This window comes from Ahaetulla prasina, chromosome 5 (assembly GCF_028640845.1).
Source record: "Ahaetulla prasina isolate Xishuangbanna chromosome 5, ASM2864084v1, whole genome shotgun sequence".
Taxonomy (NCBI): domain Eukaryota; kingdom Metazoa; phylum Chordata; class Lepidosauria; order Squamata; family Colubridae; genus Ahaetulla; species Ahaetulla prasina.
The window spans coordinates 137,519,097-137,543,888 of NC_080543.1; the positions used below are offsets into that span (position 1 = coordinate 137,519,097).

General features: G+C 45.3%; 2 protein-coding genes across 2 annotated transcripts in view; one reads left to right on the top strand and one right to left on the bottom strand.

Moving 5' to 3' along the window:
* Positions 1–24,792, top strand: part of GTF2F2 (general transcription factor IIF subunit 2) — an 80,295-nt gene that overhangs the window by 34,773 nt on the left and 20,730 nt on the right. The window contains exon 6 of the mRNA XM_058186157.1: positions 18,469–18,550. Coding sequence (XP_058042140.1) covers positions 18,469–18,550 — 82 coding nt within the window. The remainder of the gene's footprint in view (positions 1–18,468; positions 18,551–24,792) is intronic.
* KCTD4 (potassium channel tetramerization domain containing 4) lies at positions 11,776–16,307 on the bottom strand (the record flags this gene model as incomplete). The annotated part of the gene is made up of 2 exons (XM_058186158.1): positions 11,776–12,499; positions 16,279–16,307. Coding segments are annotated over 2 exons (753 nt in total), but the record flags the coding sequence as incomplete, so codon positions are not given.

The window sequence follows — 24,792 nt, forward strand, 5'->3', positions numbered from 1 at the left end:
GCTTTTACAAGAGGCAACTGGACTTTCTGGTTTTTCTTTCTTTTTTTAATTTGCATTTATATCTCGCCTTCTCCGAAGACTCAGGGCGGCTTACACTTGTGTTAAGCAATAGTCTTCATCCATTTGTATATTTATATATAAAGTCAACTTATTGCCCCCAACAATCTGGGCCCTCATTTTACCTACCTTATAAAGGATGGAAGGCTGAGTCAACCTTGGGCCTGGTGGGGCTTGAACCTGCAGTAATTGCAAGCAGCTGCTGTTAATAACAGACTGCATTAGTCTGTTGAGCCACCAGAGGCCCTTTGAAGAAGTTTCGCTTCTCATCCAAGAAGCTGAAGAGCTGAAGAAGCTTCTTGAATGAGAAGTGAAACGTCTTGAAAGAAAAACCAGAAACTTCAGTTGCCTCTTGAAAAAGCACCTTTGGGACAACCATGGTTAACTTTTCTGAAGGGCCTCCAGAAATAACATTTTTTGAGCCTCCTCATCATTGTTTCTTCGGTCGGTTGTAGATCTGAGTTCTGCTTTCTTTTTACTCTCTCAGGAAATGGGACATAACGCCAAGGCCAAAACATTCGACTTACAACAGTTCATTTAGTGACCGTTCAAAGTTACAACAGTGCCGAAAAAAGTGACTTACGACCGTTTTCCACAAACCACTGTGGCCTCCCCAGGGTCACGTGACCAGAATTCAGACGTTTAGCAACTGGCTCACATTTATGACGGTTGCAGGGTCACGTGATCCCCTTTTACGACCTTCCGACAAGCAAAGTCAATGGGGAAAAGCCAGATTCGTCAAACAACCGTGTTACTAATTTATCAGCTGCAGTGATTCACTTAACAACCGTGGCAAGAAAGGTTATAAAACGGGGCAGACCAGAATGGTTTTCAGTCTACCTGTCCCAAAGGTGCTTTTCCAAAAGGCAATTGGACTTTCTTGGTTGTTTTTTTTGGTGGCCTGTGGACCTTTCATGGTGAGTTAGACTTGTGCCAAGGATCATGTGTTGGCACAAACCTTTGTGGATGCACGGAGGGGTATGGTCGTGATTGGCTGACTGACACGTGGCCAGTTGGCCATCTGCACGGAGCTGCTACCCAAATGGGCTTCATTGCTCGCTAGATGTTCCTTTGAAATGTCAGGAGGTTCCTTGCAGAACTGAGCCAAGTGTTCTTGGCTAGTTGTCGTCTTCTCCTTCTTCTTCTTCAGTTGAGGTTCTCCAGGATCCTTAATTGCCCTAGTTCAGGGGTCTGCAAACTTGGCTCCTTTAAGACTTGTGGACTTCAACTCCCAGAGTTCCTCAGCCAGCTTTGCTGGCTGGGACTCTGGGAGTTGAAGTCCACAAGTCTTAAAAGAGCCAAGTTTGCAGACCCCTGCCCCTAGTTGCTTGTTGACATCTCCTGTCTGTCAGTACAGCAGATGCTTTTTGGGATCCCACCTCATTGTTTTGCTGTCTTCTCCTGGAGTGTATTCATCTTGGCTCAAAACGAGACAGCTTTGGCTTTGGCACCTTCTGGAAACCAGACCGAAGGTTTTTATTTGACAGGTTGAACCTCTCCGTAACCATCTTGCAAGGTTCGAGGTGGCAGATGAAGTCTCCTCCAAAGATATTCCCAAACCAGGCAGCCAACTGCTCTGTTGGAGGAAGGAGGGAGTTGGCTTGAAATGAATCATTGATTTACTTTTTCAGCTAACAAAGGTTGGGTTGGGTTCTGTGGTTCTGAAGGACTCGGTGTTTCAATTCTGGTTATTTGTAGCATTTCTGAAATTGTAGATGCCCAAATATTGCTTACTATAGACCTTCAATCAGGTTATCCATCCAACATACATGGTTGAGTGTCTATGGAGATTCTCAGTCCTCCAGGTCACAGTTGTCCCAAATATGCTTTTACAAGAGGCAACTGGACTTTCTGGTTTTTCTTTTTTCTTTTTTTAATTTGCATTTATATCTCGCCCTTCTCCGAAGACTCAGGGCGGCTTACACTTGTGTTAAGCAATAGTCTTCATCCATTTGTATATTTATATATAAAGTCAACTTATTGCCCCCAACAATCTGGGCCCTCATTTTACCTACCTTATAAAGGATGGAAGGCTGAGTCAACCTTGGGCCTGGTGGGGCTTGAACCTGCAGTAATTGCAAGCAGCTGCTGTTAATAACAGACTGCATTAGTCTGTTGAGCCACCAGAGGCCCTTTGAAGAAGTTTCGCTTCTCATCCAAGAAGCTGAAGAGCTGAAGAAGCTTCTTGAATGAGAAGTGAAACGTCTTGAAAGAAAAACCAGAAACTTCAGTTGCCTCTTGAAAAAGCACCTTTGGGACAACCATGGTTAACTTTTCTGAAGGGCCTCCAGAAATAACATTTTTTGAGCCTCCTCATCATTGTTTCTTCGGTCGGTTGTAGATCTGAGTTCTGCTTTCTTTTTACTCTCTCAGGAAATGGGACATAACGCCAAGGCCAAAACATTCGACTTACAACAGTTCATTTAGTGACCGTTCAAAGTTACAACAGTGCCGAAAAAAGTGACTTACGACCGTTTTCCACAAACCACTGTGGCCTCCCCAGGGTCACGTGACCAGAATTCAGACGTTTAGCAACTGGCTCACATTTATGACGGTTGCAGGGTCACGTGATCCCCTTTTACGACCTTCCGACAAGCAAAGTCAATGGGGAAAAGCCAGATTCGTCAAACAACCGTGTTACTAATTTATCAGCTGCAGTGATTCACTTAACAACCGTGGCAAGAAAGGTTATAAAACGGGGCAGACCAGAATGGTTTTCAGTCTACCTGTCCCAAAGGTGCTTTTCCAAAAGGCAATTGGACTTTCTTGGTTGTTTTTTTTTTCTCTTGAAGACGTTTCGCTCCTCATCCAAGAAGCTTCTTCAGTTCTGACTGAATGGGTGGGGAACACCGTTCTGTCAGAACTGAAGAAGCTTCTTGGATGAGAAGCGAAACATCTTCAAGAGGACAAACTAAGAAAGTCCAGATTACAGATAAATAGAGTTGGAAGGGACCTTGTAGGTCATCTAGTCCAACCCTCCACCTCCCAAGAAGGAGACCCTACACCATTTCTGACAAATGGTCGTTCCAACTCTGTTGTTCTGTTAAAGAATAAAGGTTAATAATGTTATCAGTTGACAGGAATAGGATTTTTAGGTGGCTCTCTGTAAGAGCTGCTCTTCGAGAGGTCCCTACAATCGAGAATAAAGTACGATATTAGAATCATTGATTGAAATTGTACATTATCGTCGCAGTGGGAAGTAACGATTGAAAAATATTTCTGGATATATCAAAAGTAAATGGTTTTTCATTCCTAATAACTCTTCAGAGTATATTTTCAAATCTTCATTTATGACTCTTTCTGCACCACCTAATAATGGTTCCTAGAAGAGAAGTTAAATCTGGGAAACAAAACACAACAAAATGCTAAAAACCTAAAAACAGCCGTCAATGAAAAGTAGAGGAAAAATGGAAGATCAAAAGAAGCAAAGATTGCATGATGGTTTTTTTTAAGCCTGAAAGATTTAAAAGGTTGCGGTGATGACAATGATGAAGTCCCTTTTTTCAGTGCTGTTGTAACTTTGAACGGTCACTAAATGAACTGTTGTAAATCAAGGACTACCTGTATTTGTTTGGCTCCAGAATGCCACAGGAAGATCCTAGATAGTGTTGTGACCTAGGCTTCCTGAGTCATTAAAACACAGGAGTAGTCCCAAAAACCTCTTTTATTGCAACAGCTGTGAATTACGTTCATTCACAGCTGAGTCCCAATTAGTTGCAAAAAGTCCTTCGGGATAATGCCAGACTTTATCTCCCTTGACACGCTGCCAAAGGCCTATCTGGCAAAGCCCCATGGAGTCCAGAATCAAACAGAGATGCCGACTTGGAACAGAATTAACAACGTTGCTTTCCTGCAAAGGGCCCATGTGCTTTTGCTCTTCTTTTAAGCCTTATGGGAGGGGCCAGTCATCTCCAGGCCTTACCCCTGAGTCGTCCCTTTTGTTTTAACTGTTTGTGCCTTCTGGCAGCTCTGCGCATGCGCGCACTAGGAACGAGCTCCTCCTGTTCCTCTGCCTCTCTGCTGTCTGACTCTGGAGGCTCCGGAATCTGCACATCGCTCCCAGATGGCCCTGATCCCATCTCTGCCTCTGACGCAGAGCCCTTGTCCGGGCCTTCCCCAGACTCCAGGACTGGCCCATGTTCCTCCCCAGCCTCCTCACTTCCGACTCCACTGCCAGCTCCGCAGGCTGCTGGCGGACCACAACAGATAGTAGAATAAAATATCTCAGCATCCACAAAGTTGAAGTCGTGTTCTTGGCTCCTGTTTGCCAAAAATGTCCTCTTGCTGGCTTCGCAAGTGTAGTTTTCCCACTGTGGTTCACTGTGTTGTGAACCACCGTTGAGAAACGGAAAATTTATTTAAGGGATGATTATGGAGCAAAGGCCTTTCCACTTTCTTGCTTTGAATCCTGGATTTTTCCAAGCCCGAGAATAGATTTGGTCAAAAAGTTGTCAGTCTGGAGTCTTTTTCGAAGCTACGTTGGCACCGTTTCCTCAACATGTTCAACATGAGCTTAATTGATAGAATGACAAGTGCCTCTCTTGTTCGAGTCATTCAAAACAGCTTTGCAAGGCATTTTGTTGAACAGGAAAATAAGCTTAATGTCAAATGAACATGCTTGCCCTTCTCTTCTAAAGTGCTGCGATGAACAGGATTAATGTGGCATTTTCATAAATGGGTTCTTTCCCAAGTCAACCTGTAGGTGAAAATGCTTTTTAGAAACCTTCGCGGGTTTTTTAGAAGAATAATTCTGTTCAGTACAGTCGCTGTATAATGATTGCCTTCTGTTAAGATATCCTGCATTTTCCTTCCAATGTTCTTTATTGATGTTCCTACCAGCCCTCCAATATGATACTGCTTCAGAGGGAAGAATTAATAATCTGTGGAGATTCTCCAGTCATCCAGGTCATGGTTGTCCCAAAGGTGCTTTCTTTCAGAAGGCAGATGGACTTCGTTTTTCCTTGAAGGCGTTTCACTTCTGATTCCAGACGCTTCAGAACTGAAGAAGCTTCTGGGATGAGAAGTGAAATGTCTTCAGGGAAAAACAAAGACCAGCTTGCCTCCTGAAAAAGCACCTTTGGGACAACCAGGATCTGGATGACTGGAGAATCTCCGTAGACATTTGGCAATGCACTTTGGGATGGACACCCTTTGAATGGTGCAGGAGTATGAATAGATTTCCAGAAGAATTGCAGACTTCAGGATTCAGGTGACCCCGAGGGCACAGATAAACCTCCAAGTGACTCTCAGAGGGAATACTAACAACCAGATGACTGCAAGGAATATAAATCCTTCCATTCTCCAACATCCAGTCAGAGCTGAAGAAGTTTCTTGGATGAGAAGCGAAACGTCTTCAAAGGTGCTTTTTCAAGAGGCAACTGGACTTTCTGGTTTTTCTCTGAAGCTGAGGAAGCTTCTTGGATGAGAAGTGAAACATTTTCAGAGAAAAACCAGAAAGCGCCTCTTGAAAAAAGCAACTGTGATCTGGAGCAGGGGTCTCCAACCTTGGCCACTTTAAGACTTGTGGACTTCAACTCCCAGAATTCCACAGCCAGCTTTCCAGAAGGAAACAGATTTGGGGATTATGGGAGTTGAAGTCCACAAGTCTTAAAGTGGCCAAGGTTGGAGACCCCTGATCTGGAGGACTGAGAATCTCCACAGACAGAAGTGGAGTCTTCTAGGAAAACAAGAAAGTCCAGTTGCCTTTTGAGAGGAAGCACCTTTGAGATCTAAATAGTGGAGAATTTTTTTTTGAAGACATCTCCAGTCCAGCACGATGGTTACCTTTAAGGACATGGACTACGATGATTCTGGACTTATTTTGAGTTTTGCACTTGTATGCTCCTCATGAGCTATGAGAACTTCTCATGAACCTCAGTCCCCGTATAATGTGAGGAGTAACATTCCGGGCACTTTTATATTTTTAAGAAATCTTGTTTCTGTATTTTTATCCTTTTTTCCTTCTCAGCACGTAATGATGCGTTTTCCAGGTACCTGAATTCAGCAGTTGAGTGGTTGGAATCACATTGGCAGGGAGTGCTTCTCTCTTTTGCTGGAAGAGACGGTGTGCTGTCTCTCTGCCCCCAATTTGCCACAATTGTGCATTTCCCACCGCTAATTACTGAGTTGAGTAATTATTGTCAAATAAGCCTCAAGCACTCCACTTCTTTCCTAACGCGATTTTCCCCCTGCGACGGCTTCTCTATGACAACTATAATTGGCCTCGAATTAAAAACCAAGCTATCCACTGGTTTCAGATTCTGTTCTTTTTTGTAGGAGGAGTTAAGCAGATTTCTCTATTTGAGTGTCTTGGCATATTATTTCTAATGCCAGACGGGAACTCAAAAGTCCATTCATCTTTCCTCAAGCCACTGTTTGGAATAATGAGGCAAGCCACTGTATTCATTGAGATCTCATCCTGCTAAAGGGTAGGGTGCAGCGGTGAAATGCTACCGGTTCTCTCCGGTTCGGGTGAACCAGTAGCGATAAAAACTACCGGTTCGGACAAACCGGTAGTAAAAAAAAACAAAAACAGCTACCAATTCGATTGAACCGGCAGTTTAAAAAGCTACCAGTTCGGGCAAACTGGTAATTTAAAAAAAGCTACTGATTCCTCTGAACCAGTATTTCCAACGATCAGCTGTGCAGCGGGGTTTAGCTTTGCTAGAAAGCAGGAAATCCTGTGTTCTAGCAAAGCTAAATCGCGCACCACAGCTGATTCCCCCACCTCGCTTCTACTTACCTTCTCAAGCCTCCTTTTGGCACTCAGTGCACATGCGCAGCCAGCGAACCCATAGCAAACCGGTTCGGATTTCACCACTGGTAAGGTGGGATAGGATAGGAGACAGGACAGGACAGGACAGGACAGGAAGAGAAGAGAAATGGAGTGGAGGGAAGTAGAGTAAATTGGAGTAAGGGAATAGATTGAAGAGAAGAGAAAAGAGAGAAGAAGAGGGGAAAGGGAATAGAATTAATAGAATGGAATGGAATGGGGAATAGGCATAGCAATAGCGCTTAGACTTATATACTGCTTCACAGTGCTTTTACAGCCCTCTCTAAGCGGTTTACAGAGTCAGCCTCTTGCCCCCAACAATCTGGGTCCTCATTTTATCCAGGACGGAAGGCTGAGTCAACCTTGAGCCTGGTGAGATTCGAACTGCCAAATTGCAGGCAGCCGGCTGTCAGCAGAAATAGCCCGCAGTACTGCACTCTAACCACTGGGCCACCACGGCTCATGGAACGGAATGGAACAGAACAGAAAATTACTTTATTTGGTCAAGTGTGATTAGACACACAAGGAATTTGTCGCCAGTGCAGAAGCTGTCAGTGTACATGCAAAACAACAAAGTAATAATAATCACAATAAGAAGGTCATAGAGAAGATGAGAAGGATAATAATAAAAATACAGTCACACCACACAGCCTGGAGATACATGCTAATTTTATGCAGAACGGGGTTTCCAGCTGTGACGTCTTTAAGACCTGTGGACTTCAACTCCCAGATTTCCCCAGCCAGCCATGCTAGTAGACCCCACGGGATCACTTCACCCAGCCTGCAGTTCTTGGTGCAGATTCCAGATCTTTGTAGGTTCCTGAAGTCTTCCTTCATAGGCAAATGAGCCCTCTAAGAAAAAGAACAGAGCTGGAAGGGACCTCGGAGGTCTTCTAGTCCAACCCCTTGCTCAAGCAGGAGACCCTGTACCATGTACCGTGTCAGACAAACGGCTGTCCAGTCTCTTCTTAAAGACCTCCAGTGATGGACCAGCCACAACTTCTGGTGGCAAGCCGTTCCACCGGTTCATTGTCCTAACGTAGAACCGAGCGGAGTGGCAAGAAAGCCGGCTCAGAGTCTTCCTGGTGTGCTGTGTCTTTTGGCGCATGGGAGAGGTGGCTTTGATTGATGATATCCATTTGGAGGAAGCGAGACCTGTAGCCCAATATGAGCGATTGAAGCTGAGAGCTATTCCGAAATGCTTCCTTCTCAACTGTCAGTCTTTGTGTTCTGTTCCTGAATTGGGATCTGCTGTCGCTCCATCAAAGCGTGACTCTAAACCAAGATCCAGAGGGTTACAAAGATAGGTGAACGTGCCATCGGGTCGGGGGGGCTTGGAGGAGCCCCCAACCCTTCACCGCATGTTATCCTGAGATCTCGTTCTCCTGTGTGGCCGTTAATCACAGGTTAGAAGTGGGATGAATAATGGAGATGGCAACAGATGGTGATGCATTTTTTCCCTCCTTTAAAAAAAAAAAATTAAAAATGTGGGAAATCGGTTTTTTTAAAGATTGACACTCTTATTCGTTTCTTGAATTACTAATAGCAAACCTGTTAATTACACAAACCCTTCTCTGTATTCTTTGTACACAACTCTTTATATAATGGCGGTTGTTGCAGTGTGTAGTTTCCACACCAGAAGTCAGCTTTCACAATGGCTGCTTCCTTCCTCCTGTAGGATAAAATAGTTGGTTGGCTGTCATCGTGGCCCAGAGTGTCATTCCAAACCATCATTTAACGAATGGGATTCCGAAGTTAGTTTCTGGCTGCACAAAACATGGTTTGGGGACTGGGAGTTCTAGTGCCGCCTTAGCTATGAATGCGGGCTGGGTGACTTTGGGCCAATCACCAGGAGATTGGGAGTTCTAGTTCTGTCTTAGCTATGAATGCCGGCTGGGTGACTTTGGGCCAATCACCAGGAGATTGGGAGTTCTAGTTCTGTCTTAGCTATGAATGCCGGCTGGGTGACTTTGGGACAATCACCAGGAGATTGGGAGTTCTAGTGCCGCCTTAGGTATGAATGCCGGCTGGGTGACTTTGGGACAATCACCAGGAGATTGGGAGTTCTAGTGCCGCCTTAGGTATGAATGCCGGCTGGGTGACTTTGGGACAATCACCAGGAGATTGGGAGTTCTAGTTCTGTCTTAGCTATGAATGCGGGCTGGGTGACCTTTGGCCAATCACCAGGAGATTGGGAGTTCTAGTTCTGTCTTAGCTATGAATGCCGGCTGGGTGACTTTGGGCCAATCACCAGGAGATTGGGAGTTCTAATACTGCCTTAGCTATGAATGCCAGCTGGGTGTCTTAGGATCATTCACCAGGAGACAGGGAGTTCTAGTCCTAGTCATGAAATCTGGCTGGTGGGCTTTGGGCCAGTCCCTCTCTCTCACCCTAACCCACCTCGCAAGGTTGTTGTTGTGGGGAAAGTAGGAAATGGAAGGTGTGTTGGATCTGTTTGGTGGGAAAAAAGTACAATATAAATAAATAATAAATAAATAAATAAATAGTGAAACGACACCATGCTAAGTGCACATTACTGTAGTTGTTTTAGGTAGTTTATAACCAAACAAAATTTGGGAAATGAAAGGAGAGATGCTTTATAAGCTGGTTAATGGATTTTTAAATGAAAGTTGAATTTCACAGTTGAGGACCTGGGCCACCAAAATACAGGAAGTCTTCAATTTACAGGAAGTCTTTCAATTCATTTAGTGACCGTTCAGTAACAAGGGTACTGAAAAAAGGGACTTGCGGTTGTTCTTCACACTTACGACCGTTGTACCACCCCATAGTCACCTGATCAAAATTCAGAGGCTTGGCAACTGGCATGTACTTACGACGGTTGCAGTGTCCCGGGGTCACGCGATCCCCCTTTTGTGACCTTCTGCCAAGCAAACTCCACGAGGAAGCCAGATTCACTTAACAACCGTGTGACTAACTTAATAGGAAAGGTCGTATAAATGAGGCGAAATTCACTTAAACAAATTTCTCACTTAGCATAAGTCAGTTTTGGACTCGATTGTGGTCCTAAGTCAAGGACTGCCCGCCTAACAGGGCAATGATGCCATCCTGATACAATGGGAGGCAGCAAAGTGTTCACAAAAATCCTTGTTTTACGGCCTCGGCTTCTCCTCGCCCACGAGTTGCAAGAGCCGTTGTCGCTGTTACCCCTTTGTTGTGAGGTGGGGATTGTAGGAAGAGGAGACAGGTGAGAAAATAATTTGGGACTTGCCTCCCCCTCCACCCCCCCCCCCAGCCAACCCACCCTACGTTAAAAAAAATCCAGATGTTTTGAACTTGCTAATAATGTGAGCGGATTAATATATTAACAGATTACTCTAAGCTGCCCTGGAGCGAGTTCAACTCCGAAACACACAACAGAAATAATTGCTAGTCTTAGTAAATAGAAAGCAACGCCCGACTAGTTTAGCTCTGTGTTTCCTTGTTGGTAAAAAAACGAAGCAAAACTCAGAAGACTTCGTTACTGTACGTTTGGACAGAAAAATGTGAGTTTTTAAGAAAGGAAATGAAGTTATGAAGGAAATCAAACTTGGGTGCTTGTTCACACCTTCCGATCAGCCCCCAGGGCGACTTGTCATTGGAAGTCTGGTTATCCTTTTCGATGCTGATAGTGTTGAGGTGTGATACGCACCTCACATCTTACTACAGGTAGCTCGCTCCTGTGCAAGGTTAAGTAGATTCCCCCCCCCCCCCCCGCGCACGCTTATTTTGGCACGAATGTGTATTTTTGAAAAGATAAAAGAGTTTTAAAAATGTGAAAGACGATGGATATTGACGTCTTCTTTTCTGGAACTCTGAACAGTTTTGTTTTGGTGTAAATTGTTCTCTAAAAGACCAAGATTAATAAGAGATTAGATTCCCACCCCCCCTCCTTCTCTTTCCTCCTAATTGTTTTGATAGTTAAAATATGACTTCCTGAATTATACGTGATGTGGCACCTTTTGTATTGCTAGTTAAATTGGATGTCTGTGTACAATTGCAAATCCCACTGTATTTTAGATCTTGCAGCATGATTTGCAGAATAGTACAGCGAGAAGAAACCCTGGTGGTCTTCTAATCCAACCCCCTGCTTAAGCAGGAGACCCTAAACCATTTCAAACAAATAGCTGTCCGGTCTCTTTTTGAAAACCTCCAATAATGAAGCACCCCTCAACTTCTGGTAGCATGTTGTTCCATTGGTTAATTGTTTTCATTGTCAAGAAATTCCTCCTTATTTCTAGGTTGCTTCTCTCCTTGGTTAGTTTCCATCCATTGCTTCTCCTCCTGCCTTTAGGTGGTTTGGAGAATAGCTTGTCTCCCCTCTTCTTTGTATGCAACCCCTCAAATATTGGAAGACTGCTATCATCTTAACCCCAGTCTTTCTTTTCACTAGACCTGCCCAATTCCTGTAACCGCTCTGCATATTGTAACATTTCAACCAATACAAAGCCAAATCATTTTTCTCTGGAACCAGCATCAACCCAGGAAGATAAAGAGAAGGCATTTTTTTTCATTCTTGAGCAAGAAGTCACTCATTCTGGCCCCCTGAAATGCAGATCAGCCTGTTCCATTGATAGGCTCCGAGTGATAAAAGCAGAACCAAGCAAACACAGATGGAGGCGGCTTCAGCATTAACTTCAATTTCCATCACATCTAATAAATACCTTTTATTATTATTATTATTATTATTAATATTATTATTATTATTATGCTGGTTGTGATTAAAACGGACACAATGAACTCACAGGTGGATTTTTTTGTTTGTTCGTTTGCTTACAATTTTACATACCATAAGTTCTTACGAATTCATTAGCAGCAGTGCTCTGGGATTGGCAGAGCCGGATAAACCGTTTGGCGACGTTTGGAAGTTGAGCGAGATTCAGAGGCTGCAGGCTCCTGGCCTTTGGGGTCCCAGGGGTGGAGAGGAGGAGGAGGAGGAGGAGGAGGAATCACTTGATGAAATGGAGGGCATCGCTGTGAACGATCGACCCTTTGGAACAATCCAGGCTGGTCAGCAATCGGAAGCCGCATTTGAGGGCCATCATGATGGCTTCGAACTTGAGAGTCTCCAAGGTGCAGACGAAGGTGTTGTCTTCCTTCAAAACCAGCCGAGTCCCGTTTTCCGACTTGATGAAGTATTTAAACTGAATGATGTTGGAAGAGATAGAAAACTCTTCGGGGAAACCGTCCAGTCTGCTTTTCGAGACCAAAACGATGCGGGATTTGATTTTGGCGATGAAATCGGGCGCGTTGCAGAAAATCCGGAGGCCCTGGGCACGGTCGTGGCTGTCGGTGATCTCCAGAAAGGTGGCTTCCCTCGACGCCAGCTGTTCCTTCTCCCACCTGGCTTTCACCGCCTCCCCCAAGGGGTGAAGCTGGAAAAATTCGGCCTCTTGGGCCAGAAGTTGGTTTTCCTTAAAGCCCTCGGGGAGGAGCAGCTCCCCGTTCCTGAGGAAGTTCAGGACGTGCCTGAATAGGAGACCGTCTCTGTCGATGAAGAAGTGACCCTCCGTGTCAGACGGGCAGAGGGTTCTCCCGTTGACCACCCTCTCCAAGAAAGAGTCCGGATATTTGGTGAGAGTTTGCCTCTGGGTAACGTAGAGGTAGCCCCCAACGTTGAGAGTAACCGGAGACATGTTAAGATGCTTGCCTTGGTCCCTGTCTTCCGACGCGCTGCCTTTTCTCTCGTTCTCCATCTCACCCTGGCGGGTTGGTTTGCGCGGGCTGCTCCGATGATGGCTAGGGTGGCCCACCTGTCGGTCTCGCCTGGCCTCCTGCTCTCTTAGGCTTGGTGCAGGAGGGAGATTTCTTTCCGAAAACCCCTCGATTCAGCCCTGGGAAGCACGCTGGCAAGGAAGTGCGCTAAGCCTCGCATGAGCTTGTCAGCACAGTTTTGCAGTAGGTGGCGTAGGAACTATGTGTGCTGTTGCGTTGTGTTCCTTGGAGCAGGTCTGGAAAGCTGAATTTGCATTTAACTGTGTGAGGGTAAGAGATGCTTGCGGTGGGCGGGGGAGGGGGGGGAGGAAGGCAAAAAATTGGGCTTTTCTTTTTCCTTTGAAGTCCCCCGGAATTGACATTATAAAAGGGAGATTTTTCTGGGGTGCAGGGAGTCAGAAAGTGGAATGCCCACAATGCCACCTTAAGGATTTGGGGAATGGTGAAATAAAAGAACTCGCCTTCATTTCATTCCGTGTGGTGCAACGGCTTTCCAAGATACCTTTTGTAAGGGATTCATAAACATTCTGGAACACAACAACAACAAAACAACACCAACCTGTTCCGCTTAAGACGAAGGAGTCTTTTTTTCCCCCAGAGCTTTGCATCCCTATTGTTGGCTGGGCATCTCCGTACACAAAGGCAGCAATGAAACCATTGGAAACCGGCAGACTTGCTTTGAAATCCGCACCAATGACTGTGGATTTAAATACGATTCCTAGGGTTGGAATTTGCTTTCCAATAACCTGGAATAGCCAGGAGCAGTCAGGGGTGGTGGTGTTATTTCTGAGAGAAAGCCACACTTTGCCTGCAAATTGTAATGGGCGGAGGGAAAGGACTTTACTGCAAAATTTGATTTACGGGGAGACGTTTGACAATCCAAATGAGGTTGCTGTTTGTATAGGTAAGAGAACTGGTTGGTCAAAGCTTTGCACGCCAGCAGCCGGACACCTTAGCAACACTTCAGGTTTGGAGAAAAGAGAGAGAAGACGTAACTCCCTTCTGTTCGTTAGCCGCTGTGGCTTTAAAGGCTGACTTTTCAAAAATGCAAACATTTGCACCAAGGTGTAAGGCAGAGGACAGATAGATGGCTGAGATCTTTTTTAAGAGGAGGGGAAGGATTCAGAAGGGATATAAATTTTGTAAAACAAAAAACAGACATTCTGCGAGCTCCGGAACTAAAATAATTAAAATTTTATTCTACTAAACTTTCGTCAGCCATCTGCTGACATCATCAGAGTATTTATATATATATATATAATGTATATAGGTCTTTGGTTGTTCGGGTTTTCTCCCGTGTAAAATTGGAAGTGTCTTGGCGACGTTTCGACGAAGTCTCATTCGTCATCTTCAGGCTTCAGCTTCGTGCTTCTGGGAGCAATGTGCTTCGTGCTTCTGGGAGCTGGTAGGCCGGAGATGACACCTCCCGCCTACCAGCCATTTGGAAACCCGCCCTTATTGACAAACGAGTCCCTAACACGAGGAATGACACCAGACCCACACTCACAAGGTCCACACAGGATGTCACCACCGCACATCCACCCAGAAAGCAGACCCAAACCCACACTGATCATGAAGCACGACCAAGGACCAGAAGCCAGACCGCAGCTGCAACATTAGCCATTTCAAACCCCTCCAATCCATTCATGCAGCAGACTGACACCCACTATGAAGATGTAGCACGACCACAAAGCCAAACAACAGCTGTGCAGCTCACCAGCTCAAATCCCCCTGCAGCACAGACTAGACTGAGCACAACCAAGCCCCCACCAACACAGGACACACCCCCAGCCAATCAGAGCACAGAAAAACCCCCAGCCAATCAGAGCACAGCCAAGCTCCCACCCAATCAGTTCAAACCCCCACTAGCAGTTAAAAGGAAGAAACAGCTGCGATCACACATTGCTCCCAGAAGCACGAAGCTGAAGCCTGAAGATGACGAATGAGACTTCGTCGAAACGTCGCCAAGACACTTCCAATTTTACACGGGAGAAAACCCGAACAACCAAAGACCTATATACAAACACCCGTGAAAACCTCAGAAAACAAATATATAATGTATGTATATATACACACACATACATAGATACATCAAGTGAGTTTTTCCCTATCGAAGCAATCTGGTCTTCCCAAATATGGGGGAGCTTTTGAATCGAAGGTAGCTTGTGGGTTATTTGCCAGAATCGAAGAACCAGGAATCAAGGGGTTCCCCCCACCCCACCCCCGCAGCTACAGGTAGACCTCAACATACGACCACACTTGAACCAACATTTCCATCGCTAAGCTAGACTGTGGTTAAGTGAGTTTTGCCCTGCTTTACGACCTTTCTTGACGCCGTGTGGAAGGAATCAATGCGGTTATTAAGTGAGTAACCCGGTTGTTCAGTGTGTCTGGCTTCCCTCTGGACTTTGCTCGTCAGAAGGTGGCAAAATGGGATCAGATGAACCGTCATAAGTACATGCCAGTTGCCAAGCCTCTGAATTTTAATCACATGACCTTGGGAATCCCGCAACCGTCGTAAGTGCAAAAAACGGTGCTAAGACCCTTTGTTCATGGCACTGTTAACTTCAAAGGGATGGTTGTAATTTACCTGCATTGGCTTAGACTTTTTTTAATGTACTTAATGCTTAGTGTTGTGTCTTGCCCGCCCTCAGAGCAGCCGGGGCCTTCTTACCTGCTCCCGAACACTGAGGAATGTATGCCTCCCGGCCCAAGTCCTGGCTCCATGCCCAGACAAAGTGCAGAAGAAGGAGCACCTCCCTGCCCCAGCCCTGGCTCCATGCCCAGGCAAAGGGAGCAGCTAGACCCCTCCCCCTCCTCCACAGCATGTGAGCCTGAGGAGGGTTTATTACCAACAGCTGCTGATTGGAGTGATCCTCGCATCAGAAGACTGGATAGGCGGAGGCAGCAGAAGGAAGGGAGGGGCAGGCCTTAATGAGTGCTGAGTCATGGAGCCACACCCCATGGCCTATATAAAGGATCTGCTTTCTGGCAGTCTCTGAGTCAGGCAAAGTCGAACTTATCTTGCTGAAGTCACTTACTGGTCTCCTGCCTGCTCTGAGGACTTTGCTAGGACTTTGGGCAGAGCTGCAGAGGCAAGCCTGATTCGGATTTCCCTGACCCGGCCGTCAGCGGAGGAGTGGGACACGACAGCTTAGGCTCACCTACCAGTTGCCCGAGAGTCTCTGGTGCCACAGAGCTCAGGAGAAGAGGCAGGACCCTCCATTCGTTTCCGATACCCCTTCGGTTGGCTGGAAGTTCTGGGTGGGATGGCCAAGGCCTGCTTCTGAGCACCAGGCCGGCAGCCGACTGCAGCCCTTGGAAGCAGAACCCCGTCTTTTCCCGGGATGGCATAGCAGCTTTCTGGGGTTACCGATGGGGGCTGCACACACACACCCTCCCCACCTGTGGATTTTAAAGCAGGGGTCTTCAAAGCTGGCTGGGGAATTCTGGGAGTTGAAGTCCGCCAGGCTTAAAGTTGCCAAGGCTGGAGACCCCTGGTTTAAAGCACCTTTTGGGAATGAAGTTGCCAGCCGTGGACCTTAGAGACCCCGCTGGTTTCAGGAACCTCAAAGAGGTGTATATAAAATTAGGAGGAGCCCAGGCACACCCTGGCAGACAGATCAGTTGTGTTAAAAAGCACCCTCTTTCTCTCTTTCTCTCTCTCTATCTCTCTCTTTTTCTCTCTCTCTATTTTCTCTTTCTCTTTTTGTTTCTTTTTCTCTCCCTCTTTCTCTTTTTTCTTTCCCTCTTTCTCTTTCTCTTTTTCTTTCTCTCTCTTTTTCTCTTCCCCCTCTGTCTTCCTGTCTCTTTTCTCTTTCTCTTTTTTTGTCTCTCTTTCTCTTTCTCTCCCTCTTTCTCTTTTTCTCTTTCCTCCTCTCTTTTCTTTCTTTCTCTCTCTTTCTCTTTCTTTCTTTCTCTTTCTCTCTTTTTGTTTCTCTTTCTTTTTGTCTCTCTCCTTTCTCTTTTTCTCTCTCCCTCTTTCTTTTTTCTCTCTCTCTCTCTCTCTTTCTGTGAGCCTTTCTCTTTCTTTCTTTCTTTCTTTCTTTCTTTCTTTCTTTCTTTCTTTCTTTCTTTCTTTCTCTCCCCCCCTCTCCCCCGTCTCACATACACACCCCAACCCACTGCAGCCTGAAACCTTTGTTGAAGATCATGGACTACTTTTGACCATACTGCACAGTGTGGATTGGTAGATGGATAGGGTTTTAAGTTTTTTTTTACTTCTTTTAAAATCTTTTTTTTGAATAACGGAGTTGGAAGGGACCTTGGAGGTCTTCTAGTCCAACCCCCTGCTTAGGCAGGAAACCCTACACCACTTCAGACAAATGGTTATCCAACATCTTCTTAAAAACGTCCAGTGTTGGAGCATTCACAACTTCTGGAGGCAAGTTGTTCCACTGATTAATTGTTCTCACTGTCAGGAAATTTCTCCTTAGTTCCAGGTTGCTTCTCTCCTTGATTAGTTTCCACCCATTGCTTCTTGTCCTGCCCTCAGGTGCTTTGGAGAATAGTCTGACAATGGGCTTTCTGTCTAGGTTTTAAGTACTGGTATATCTTAATGAATTCATTCGTGTGTATCCTTTCTCATCATTGGTTGCTTTTCCTCTTAGTTTTCTCCCAGTCTGTTGTCAGTTATTTTTGCCAATAAACTGCGTAAAACTGTATGTGCATATATAACCAAATATATTATACTAAAATGGCATACACATGCAGCATTTCTCGTTTCCAAACATTTATCTTTAGTCATGTGAATTAATTCCATGTGTTTCATTCATTAGCTCGGTACGAGGAAGTTAATGTGCAGATTAACAGATTTTAAAAATGTAGATTCCTTTCCCTGCCAGTAGTATCCAGATACCTTAGAAATAGCTGCTACATTACAATTGAAATCCTTTCTGTCAATTATGCTACTTAGTCCTGTTTTTCTGGTGGAACCAAGCCAGGTGTGCTGGCATCGCCTTCGTGAAAAACACCCAGTTTCTAATTCTGTGCAGCTGGCACACCTGTGCAGAGAAAGCAGATGGATCCTTTTTATAATGTCGGGGAATGTCTTCTCTATTTATAACGGGTTTATTTCATTAGAATCCTTGAATAAACCAGGTTCTGTATCAACCCCCCCCCAAAAAAGAACAATCCTGCAAAATCTTGAGAATATTTTGGGAGACATATAGGTAGTCCTCGACTTACAACCACAACTGAGCCCCAGATTTCTGTTGTGGAGCGAGACATTTGTTAAAGTAAAATTTTGCCCGTTTCACGACCTTCCTTGCCCTAATTGTTAAGTGAATGACGGTGGTTGTTCAGCCAATCTCACGGTCATTAAGTTGCCCAGCCTCCCCGTTGACTTTGCTCGTCAGGAGGTCGCAAAAGGGGATCACGTGACCCCGGGACACTGCGACCGTCATAAATATGAGTCGGTTGCCGAGCGTCTGAATGTAAATCACGTGACCCACGGGGGATGCCGCAACGGGCATAAGTGTGAAAAACAGTCATAAATCACTTTTCCCAGTGCCGACATAACTTTGAACCATCACTAAACAAACTGTTGTAAGTCAGGGACTTTTAGTTTTGTTTTGTTTTGTTTTGTTTTTTTGTTTACATTTATATCCCGCCCTTCTCCGAAGACTCAGGGCGGCTTACAATGTATAAGGCAATAGTCTTCATCCATTTGTATATTATATACAAAGTCAACTTATTGCCCCCCCAACAATCTGGGTCCTTATTTTACCTACCTTATAAAGGATGGAAGACTGAGTCAACCTTGGGCCTGGTGGGACTAGAACCTGCAGTAATTGCAGGCTGCTGTGTTCTAATAACAGGCTTCTTAACAGCCTGAGCTATCCCGACTTCCTGAATTTTATAAAACCGAAAATGTCTTTCTTTTTTTGGTGGGTCTCGGTTCTAACTCAGGTCTCCTTCCGTTCCAGAAAAACTGTCCCTGGAAGGAATCGTGGTCCAGCGAGCAGAATGCCGGCCTGCAGCCAACGAAAGTTACATGAAACTGAAACGGTAAGGAAACTTCCCTTTGGGAGTCTGCGATGGAATACAGGAAGTCCTCGAATTACGACCACAGCTGAGCCCGGAAATGATTTCTGTGGCTAAGTGAAAAACGTGTGTGAAGTGAGTTTTTTGCCCCCTTTGACAAATTTCCTTGCCCAGGGTGGATTTGATTTAAATCAAAGCCGATTTAAATCGAGTTGATTTAAATCACGATTTTAAAATCACTAGTAAAAAAGGCTTGATTTAAATCAACTCGATTTAAATCATATTTTTTTTAAAGAGCAGGTGTCATCTCTGTCCCACAATGGCTCCTCCTCTGACCCGCTATTGACTCACCGACAGTCCCAGTCACTTTAATGGGACGGCTGGTGATGTGGCAGGGACACAATGAGGTGAGGACCATGGTGGACAGCAGATGAGTGGATGCCCACTAACAGGCGCTGCCATGATGGATCTGAAATGACAGGTGCTCTATAATATTATATTTAGAAGCTGCTTTAGAAGATTTCACTTTCATTTTTACTGCTTGCCCTTCCTCCTCACACTTAAGAGCCTGGTGGTACAGGTGCATTTCTCTTCAAAGAATCACACCGTTTGTAGTGTACATAGATTTGCAAGACAACGGGATAAAGGAATATTCCTGAGCTTCGTTTTATGATTTATCTCATGGTTTACTGTGAAATTGTGTGAATGCATCAACGCAGTGCATGTTGTCTTGTTCTGTCCCCCACCTCAGTCCGGGAGACATGTGAACTGACTCAATTAGCTGGCAATTTAGTCCACGGCAGCTATCAGCTCTGGCAGCAAAACAGCAAAAGTCTGCCAAGGTTTCCTTTATCTTCCTTGATGCCGGCGTGACAGTAGCTCGTTACCGGAGCAACCAGGAAGTCAGGAACAAACAGCAATCCAAGCCAAATGCTCAGTCAAATAGTTCAGCTCAAGTTTTCTCCAGTCAGTTTGGTTTGTCCGTCACGAAGTAGTAGAGCAGCCCCTCCTGCTTTTATACCCTGTGGGGTGTGGCTCCGTGACTCAGCACTTTCTAGGCCTGCTCCACCCCTTCTTCTGTTGTTCCCGCCTCTCTTGTCTACGAAACTGGGGATCTAACCAGGACTGATTGTCCACAGCTGGGTCTGGAAGCGTTGCCTGGGCGGGGGGAGATACAGGAGACAGAGGCCTCGTCACCTCCTCCACCTGGCCTGCCTCTGGCTCCTGGAGCTGAGCCAGAGAGGCCGGCCCTGCAGAGGGGAGCCCTGACAGCCCTTCCCCCTCACTCTCTGAGTCACTTTCTGGCAGGGGGCCAGGCCCGGGGGGAGGGGGGAGAGGGCTGGAGCCACAACATGTCTCAGCTTCCAGAGCTTGGCTTCATTGAACGAGTTTAACCAAAAATGTAAATATTACAGAATATACAGCCTCATGCTGCATAACCTTAAGCTCCACGTCATGCTGAATAAATTATTAATGTATCTTAAATAGAAAACTATCTTTAGATTTTTACTCCAAAAGCATTTTATTAAAATAAATTCAATAAAAATAAAAAAAATCCAATTTAAATTTTTTAAAAATCTGATTTTTTTGATTTTTTTTAAAAAGAAAAATCATTGATTTTTATCCCCCTGTCCTTGCCAAAGTCATTAAGGGAATCACTGCATTTGTCAACTAAGTCACATGATTGTTAAGTTCATTTATTGATGAGCCCTTGGGCCATATCAAAGGGCAGAGTTCCAGACACAAATTATTACTAAAATCTGATAAAAACGATTTAAAATGGAATTGGAATAAAATACGATTTAAAATGAAATTAGAACAAAATGCCGTTTAAAATGAAATTGGAACGAAATACAATAATTTAATACATAGATAAATAAAATGTGATAAAATTATATTTAGGTGTCACCTCTACAATCTAGCCCAATCAGTCCCACATGGTGGTTAAGTGCATATGGATTTCCCATTGACTTTGCTTGTCAGAAGGTACAACAGTCCATTTAGTGACCGTTCAGAGTTACGACGGCAGTGAAAAAGGTGACTGAGGACCGTTTTTCACAATTATGACTGTTGCAGCATCCCCAGGGTCACGTGACCAAAATTCAAGAGGCTTGGCAACTGGCATGTACTTATTGATGGTTGCAATGTCCCAGGGTCACATGATCCCCTTTGGTGACCTTCTTGTGTCTTCGGCTCCCGAGCCTGGCCTCTTGGCGGAGAGTGACTCAGAGAGTGAGGGGGAAGAGCCGACAGGGCTTCTCTCTGCAGGACCTTCCTCTCTGGCTCCGCTCCAGGTCCCAGAGGCAGGCCAGGTGGAGGAGATGACGAGGCCTCTTTCTCCCGCACCTTCCCCACCCCCAGGCAACGCCTCAAGACCCAGCTGCTGACAATTAGTCCTGGTTAAATCCCAGGTATCACAGAAAGGAGAGGTGGGAACAACAAAAGAAGGGGTGGGGCAGGCCTAGAGAGTGCTGAGTCACGGAGCCACACCCCACAGGGTATAAAAGCAGGAGGAGCTGCTCTATAGCTTCTTGTGACGGACAAAAACTGACTCTTGGAAACTTTGGCTGCAATATTTCGAGACTAAGAACTTGGCTTCTGGATTTCTGTTTATTAACTGCAGTTACGCTGGCTTCTGAGGAGATAAGAGAACTTGGCAGGCAATCGCAGGTTCGTTGCCAGAACTGATATCTGTCGTAGGAATAAATTGCTGGCAAATATAGTCAGCTCGCGTGTCTTCTTGGTTGTGGTTGGGGTGGACAGAACACCTTCTGACAAGCAAAGTCAATGGAGGAAACCAGATTCACTTAACAACCAGGTGACTCACTTATCAACTGCAGTGATTCATGTAACAACACTGGCAAGAAAAGTCGTAGAAGGAGCAAAAACTCACTTCATTAACAAGCAAAAACTTTTTGCTCATTTTACGACTTTTCTTGCCAGGGTTGTTAAGTGAATCATTGCAGTTGATAAGTGAGTCTCACTTAACAACCAAATGTCTCACTTAGCAACAGAAATGTGGGGCTCATTTGTGGTCATGAGTACATAAAACTACCTGGGACTTATCGCTATTTCTGAGAAGAAATCGAGAAAAGGGAAAATCTTGCTGTAAGTTGAAAAGCCTCCGTTTTTGAGCTTCTGTGTTCTTTTGGTTAAAAAAAAAGAGATTTCCATTTAAAAGTTACATTTTTCAAGAACAAAGGTCTGAAAATTAAAGGCTTGGCAAGCTTTGTAGCTGAGTTGCGAGAGCTTCACGAAAGAGGTTGGGATTCATTAGTCCTCTTTTCCAAGCTGCCCTCTATCTGGAACTGCCTACTTCAAAGTTCTTCTTGAGATAAATACCCTTTTCATCTGGGCATGAAAGAAAAGAAAAAGAAAAAAAAAACGAGAGGAGACTCATTTGAGCAGATTTCTCTCCTTGAATTTAATAGCGGTAGAGGTGCTGCAGAATAAATCTTTGGCTGCCAGTTAAATTCCATTTAAATTAAAGCACCTGGAGCGGCAGCCAGGATTGCAGTGAGGAATTTTAATTTCGTGTCCCAGGAACATCCTTGTCCTCTTCAATCTACAACCACGGATTATTCCTTCCCAAATTGAACTCGGAGCCCTGTGCCTCTTGGTTGAAGACGGGGCAACAGCTGGCACCTGTCCGTATTATCCACAGTTGTGGATCCATATGTTGACAACTGGCCTTTCTTGGTTGTTTCTTGAAGGGGTTTCACTTTTCATCTAGGAAGCTTCTTCAGTTCTGACCGAATGGCGGGGGAATGGAAGGATTTATATTCCTTGCAGTCATCTGGCCCTTAGCGCCCTTTCTGAGAGTCACTGAGGCCACTTGGAGGTTCTTACGTGCCCTCGGGGGTCACCTGAATAGTGCAAATGGGCGGTGGAGCCATTTTGGAACTGCTGAAGAACCGAAGAAGCTTCTTGGATGAGAAGCGAAACGTCTTGAAGGAAAAACAAACTCCAGATGTCTTCTGAAAACAAGCACTTTTGGGACAACCATGACTGAGAATCTGCGATTGCCTTTCCTTTGGCACCAGAAGTCAATCAATACAATCAGAATAGAGCTGGAAAAAACCTCAGAGGTCTTCTACTCCAACCCCTGCTCAAGCAGGAGACCCTAGACTCAGACAAGTGACCTACCAATTTCTTCTTAACCTCCCCCCCCCCCCCGCAGTGATGGAGCACTCACAACTTCTTGTGGCAAGCTGTTCCACTGGTTAATTGTCTTCACTGTTAGGAAGTTTCTCTCTTAATTCCAGGTTGCTTCTCTCCTGGATTAGTTTCCATCCGTTGTTTCTTGCCCTGCCTTCGGGAGCTTTGGAAAAATAAGTTGACCCCCATCTCTTCCTTGGGGCAGCCCCTCAAATACTGGAATCGGAGAATTTCAGTCAGTGGAAAGACCGAGATTCTGAGAACATTTTAAGTAAACTGGGAGGCGTTTTGTCTGGCTCTGGCAGACCTGAATTCCTTGGAATCCTGCTCCTTTCTAGCACTGATGGCATTACCTAGTTGGGTCATGAAAGGTCTGCAAGAACCCACCCACCCCCACAAGCTCAGAGAGCAGCAAAGACCCTACAGTTCAGCCCTGAGCTTGCAAATATTCTCTTCTATCTGTATTGCAAAATTCTTCCTTTGGCTTTCCCTACTTCTCTTCATTGGGACTATCGCAGGGCGGGTAATTAACGTACATGTCAATAACCAGGAACTCAATTCCAAGGATGACAGGTCTCTTTTACAGTTGAAGGATTTAAGTGAGTCGGTTTTATTTCCTGCTGCCAAGGCAGGCTGCGGAGGCTCCTCCAACATCCCCTGGGCTCCCAGCCAGGCCTTTCCGACCAAGATGTCTTTTGCATGACAAAGAGCAAGTCTCAAAGCAAGAGAATGAAAGCCCATAGAATTGGTGAGGCTCCTTTGCTGATTTCTGGGGAGGGAAAATGAGGGCTACAGTCCAGAGCCTCTCAGGAAAAGGGCTTGCCACTTTCTTAACCTTCAGAAACCGACTTTTATGCAAAATTACAGGTACAGTAAGTGGCCAAAATTGTGGAAACCTTTTGGGAAAAGTGTATTTTCCAAAACTAGCTAATAACACCACTTTTTATTTTGGAGTAGTACCATAAAGTTATATATCAATGGAAAGATAACTTATTTATTTATTGTTTGAATTACGTTCTTAATTAAGAACGTAACGCAATAGGTTTTATGAAGGATTTGCTATTAGATTAGCAGTTACAGCATAAAGAAGAAAAGTGAAACGCAGAAAAATCAGGATATACAAAAATGGTCACCATGTCAGTTAATCCTTCGTTGGGTCACCTTTAGCATGAATGACGGCCTTACAACGTCTCCCCATGGAGGCTTTGAGTTCTGTGGCTGTTCTCATGGGAAACCAAGATTGAAGGACGGCTTCAATGAACTGGGTTTTATTGCTGGGTCGCTTCTGACTAAACAGTTTCTTTAGTCGGCCCCATAGATGTTCAGTTGGGTGAAGGTCTAGGCTATTCCCAGGCCATTCCAGCAGTGGAAGAGGATTATCTTGAAACAACAACAAAAAAGGGGTGTTATTAGCCATCAAACCCTAACCGTTTTCTCCCTCCCTCCCTCCCTTCCCTTTTCTGTCTTTTCCTTCCTTCCTTCCTTCCTTCCTTCCTTCCTTCCTTCCTTCCTTCCTTCCTTCCCTTTTCTTTTCCTCCTTCCTTTCTCCCTCCCTCCCTCCCTCCCTCCCTCTCCTTTTCTGTCTTTTCCTTACTTCCTCCCTCCTTCCCTCCCTTCCTTCTTCTCTCCCTCCCTCCCTCCTTCTCTTTCCTTCCTTCCTTCCTTCCTTCCTCCTTCCTTCCCTTGTCTTTTCCTCTCTCCCTCCTTCCTTTCTCCCTCCCTCCCTCTCCTTTACTGTCTTTTTCTTCCTTCCTTCCTCCCTCCCTCCCCTTTTCTGTCTTGTCATTCTTTCCTTCTTCCCTCCCTTCCTTCCCTCCCTCCCTTCCTTCTTCTCTCCCTCCCTCTCTTCTTCCCTTCCCTTTTCTGTCTTTTCCTTCCTTCCTTCCTTCCTCCCTCCCTCCCTCCCTTCCTTATCGCACAACTAGGAGCCCGGCAGCTCTTCCCTTGTCCTATGGTGAGGGATTTAGGGGCACCCCTGCACCCAGTCGTGAGAAAATGTAACGTCTTCCTAAACCCTGTGTAGTGACTGTGCACGCAGGGTGCAGTTGAGAATAAATGAGAGCGGAGACCGTCTGCGGACCGGCAGCTTCGTGCTCTGTAGAGGCAGA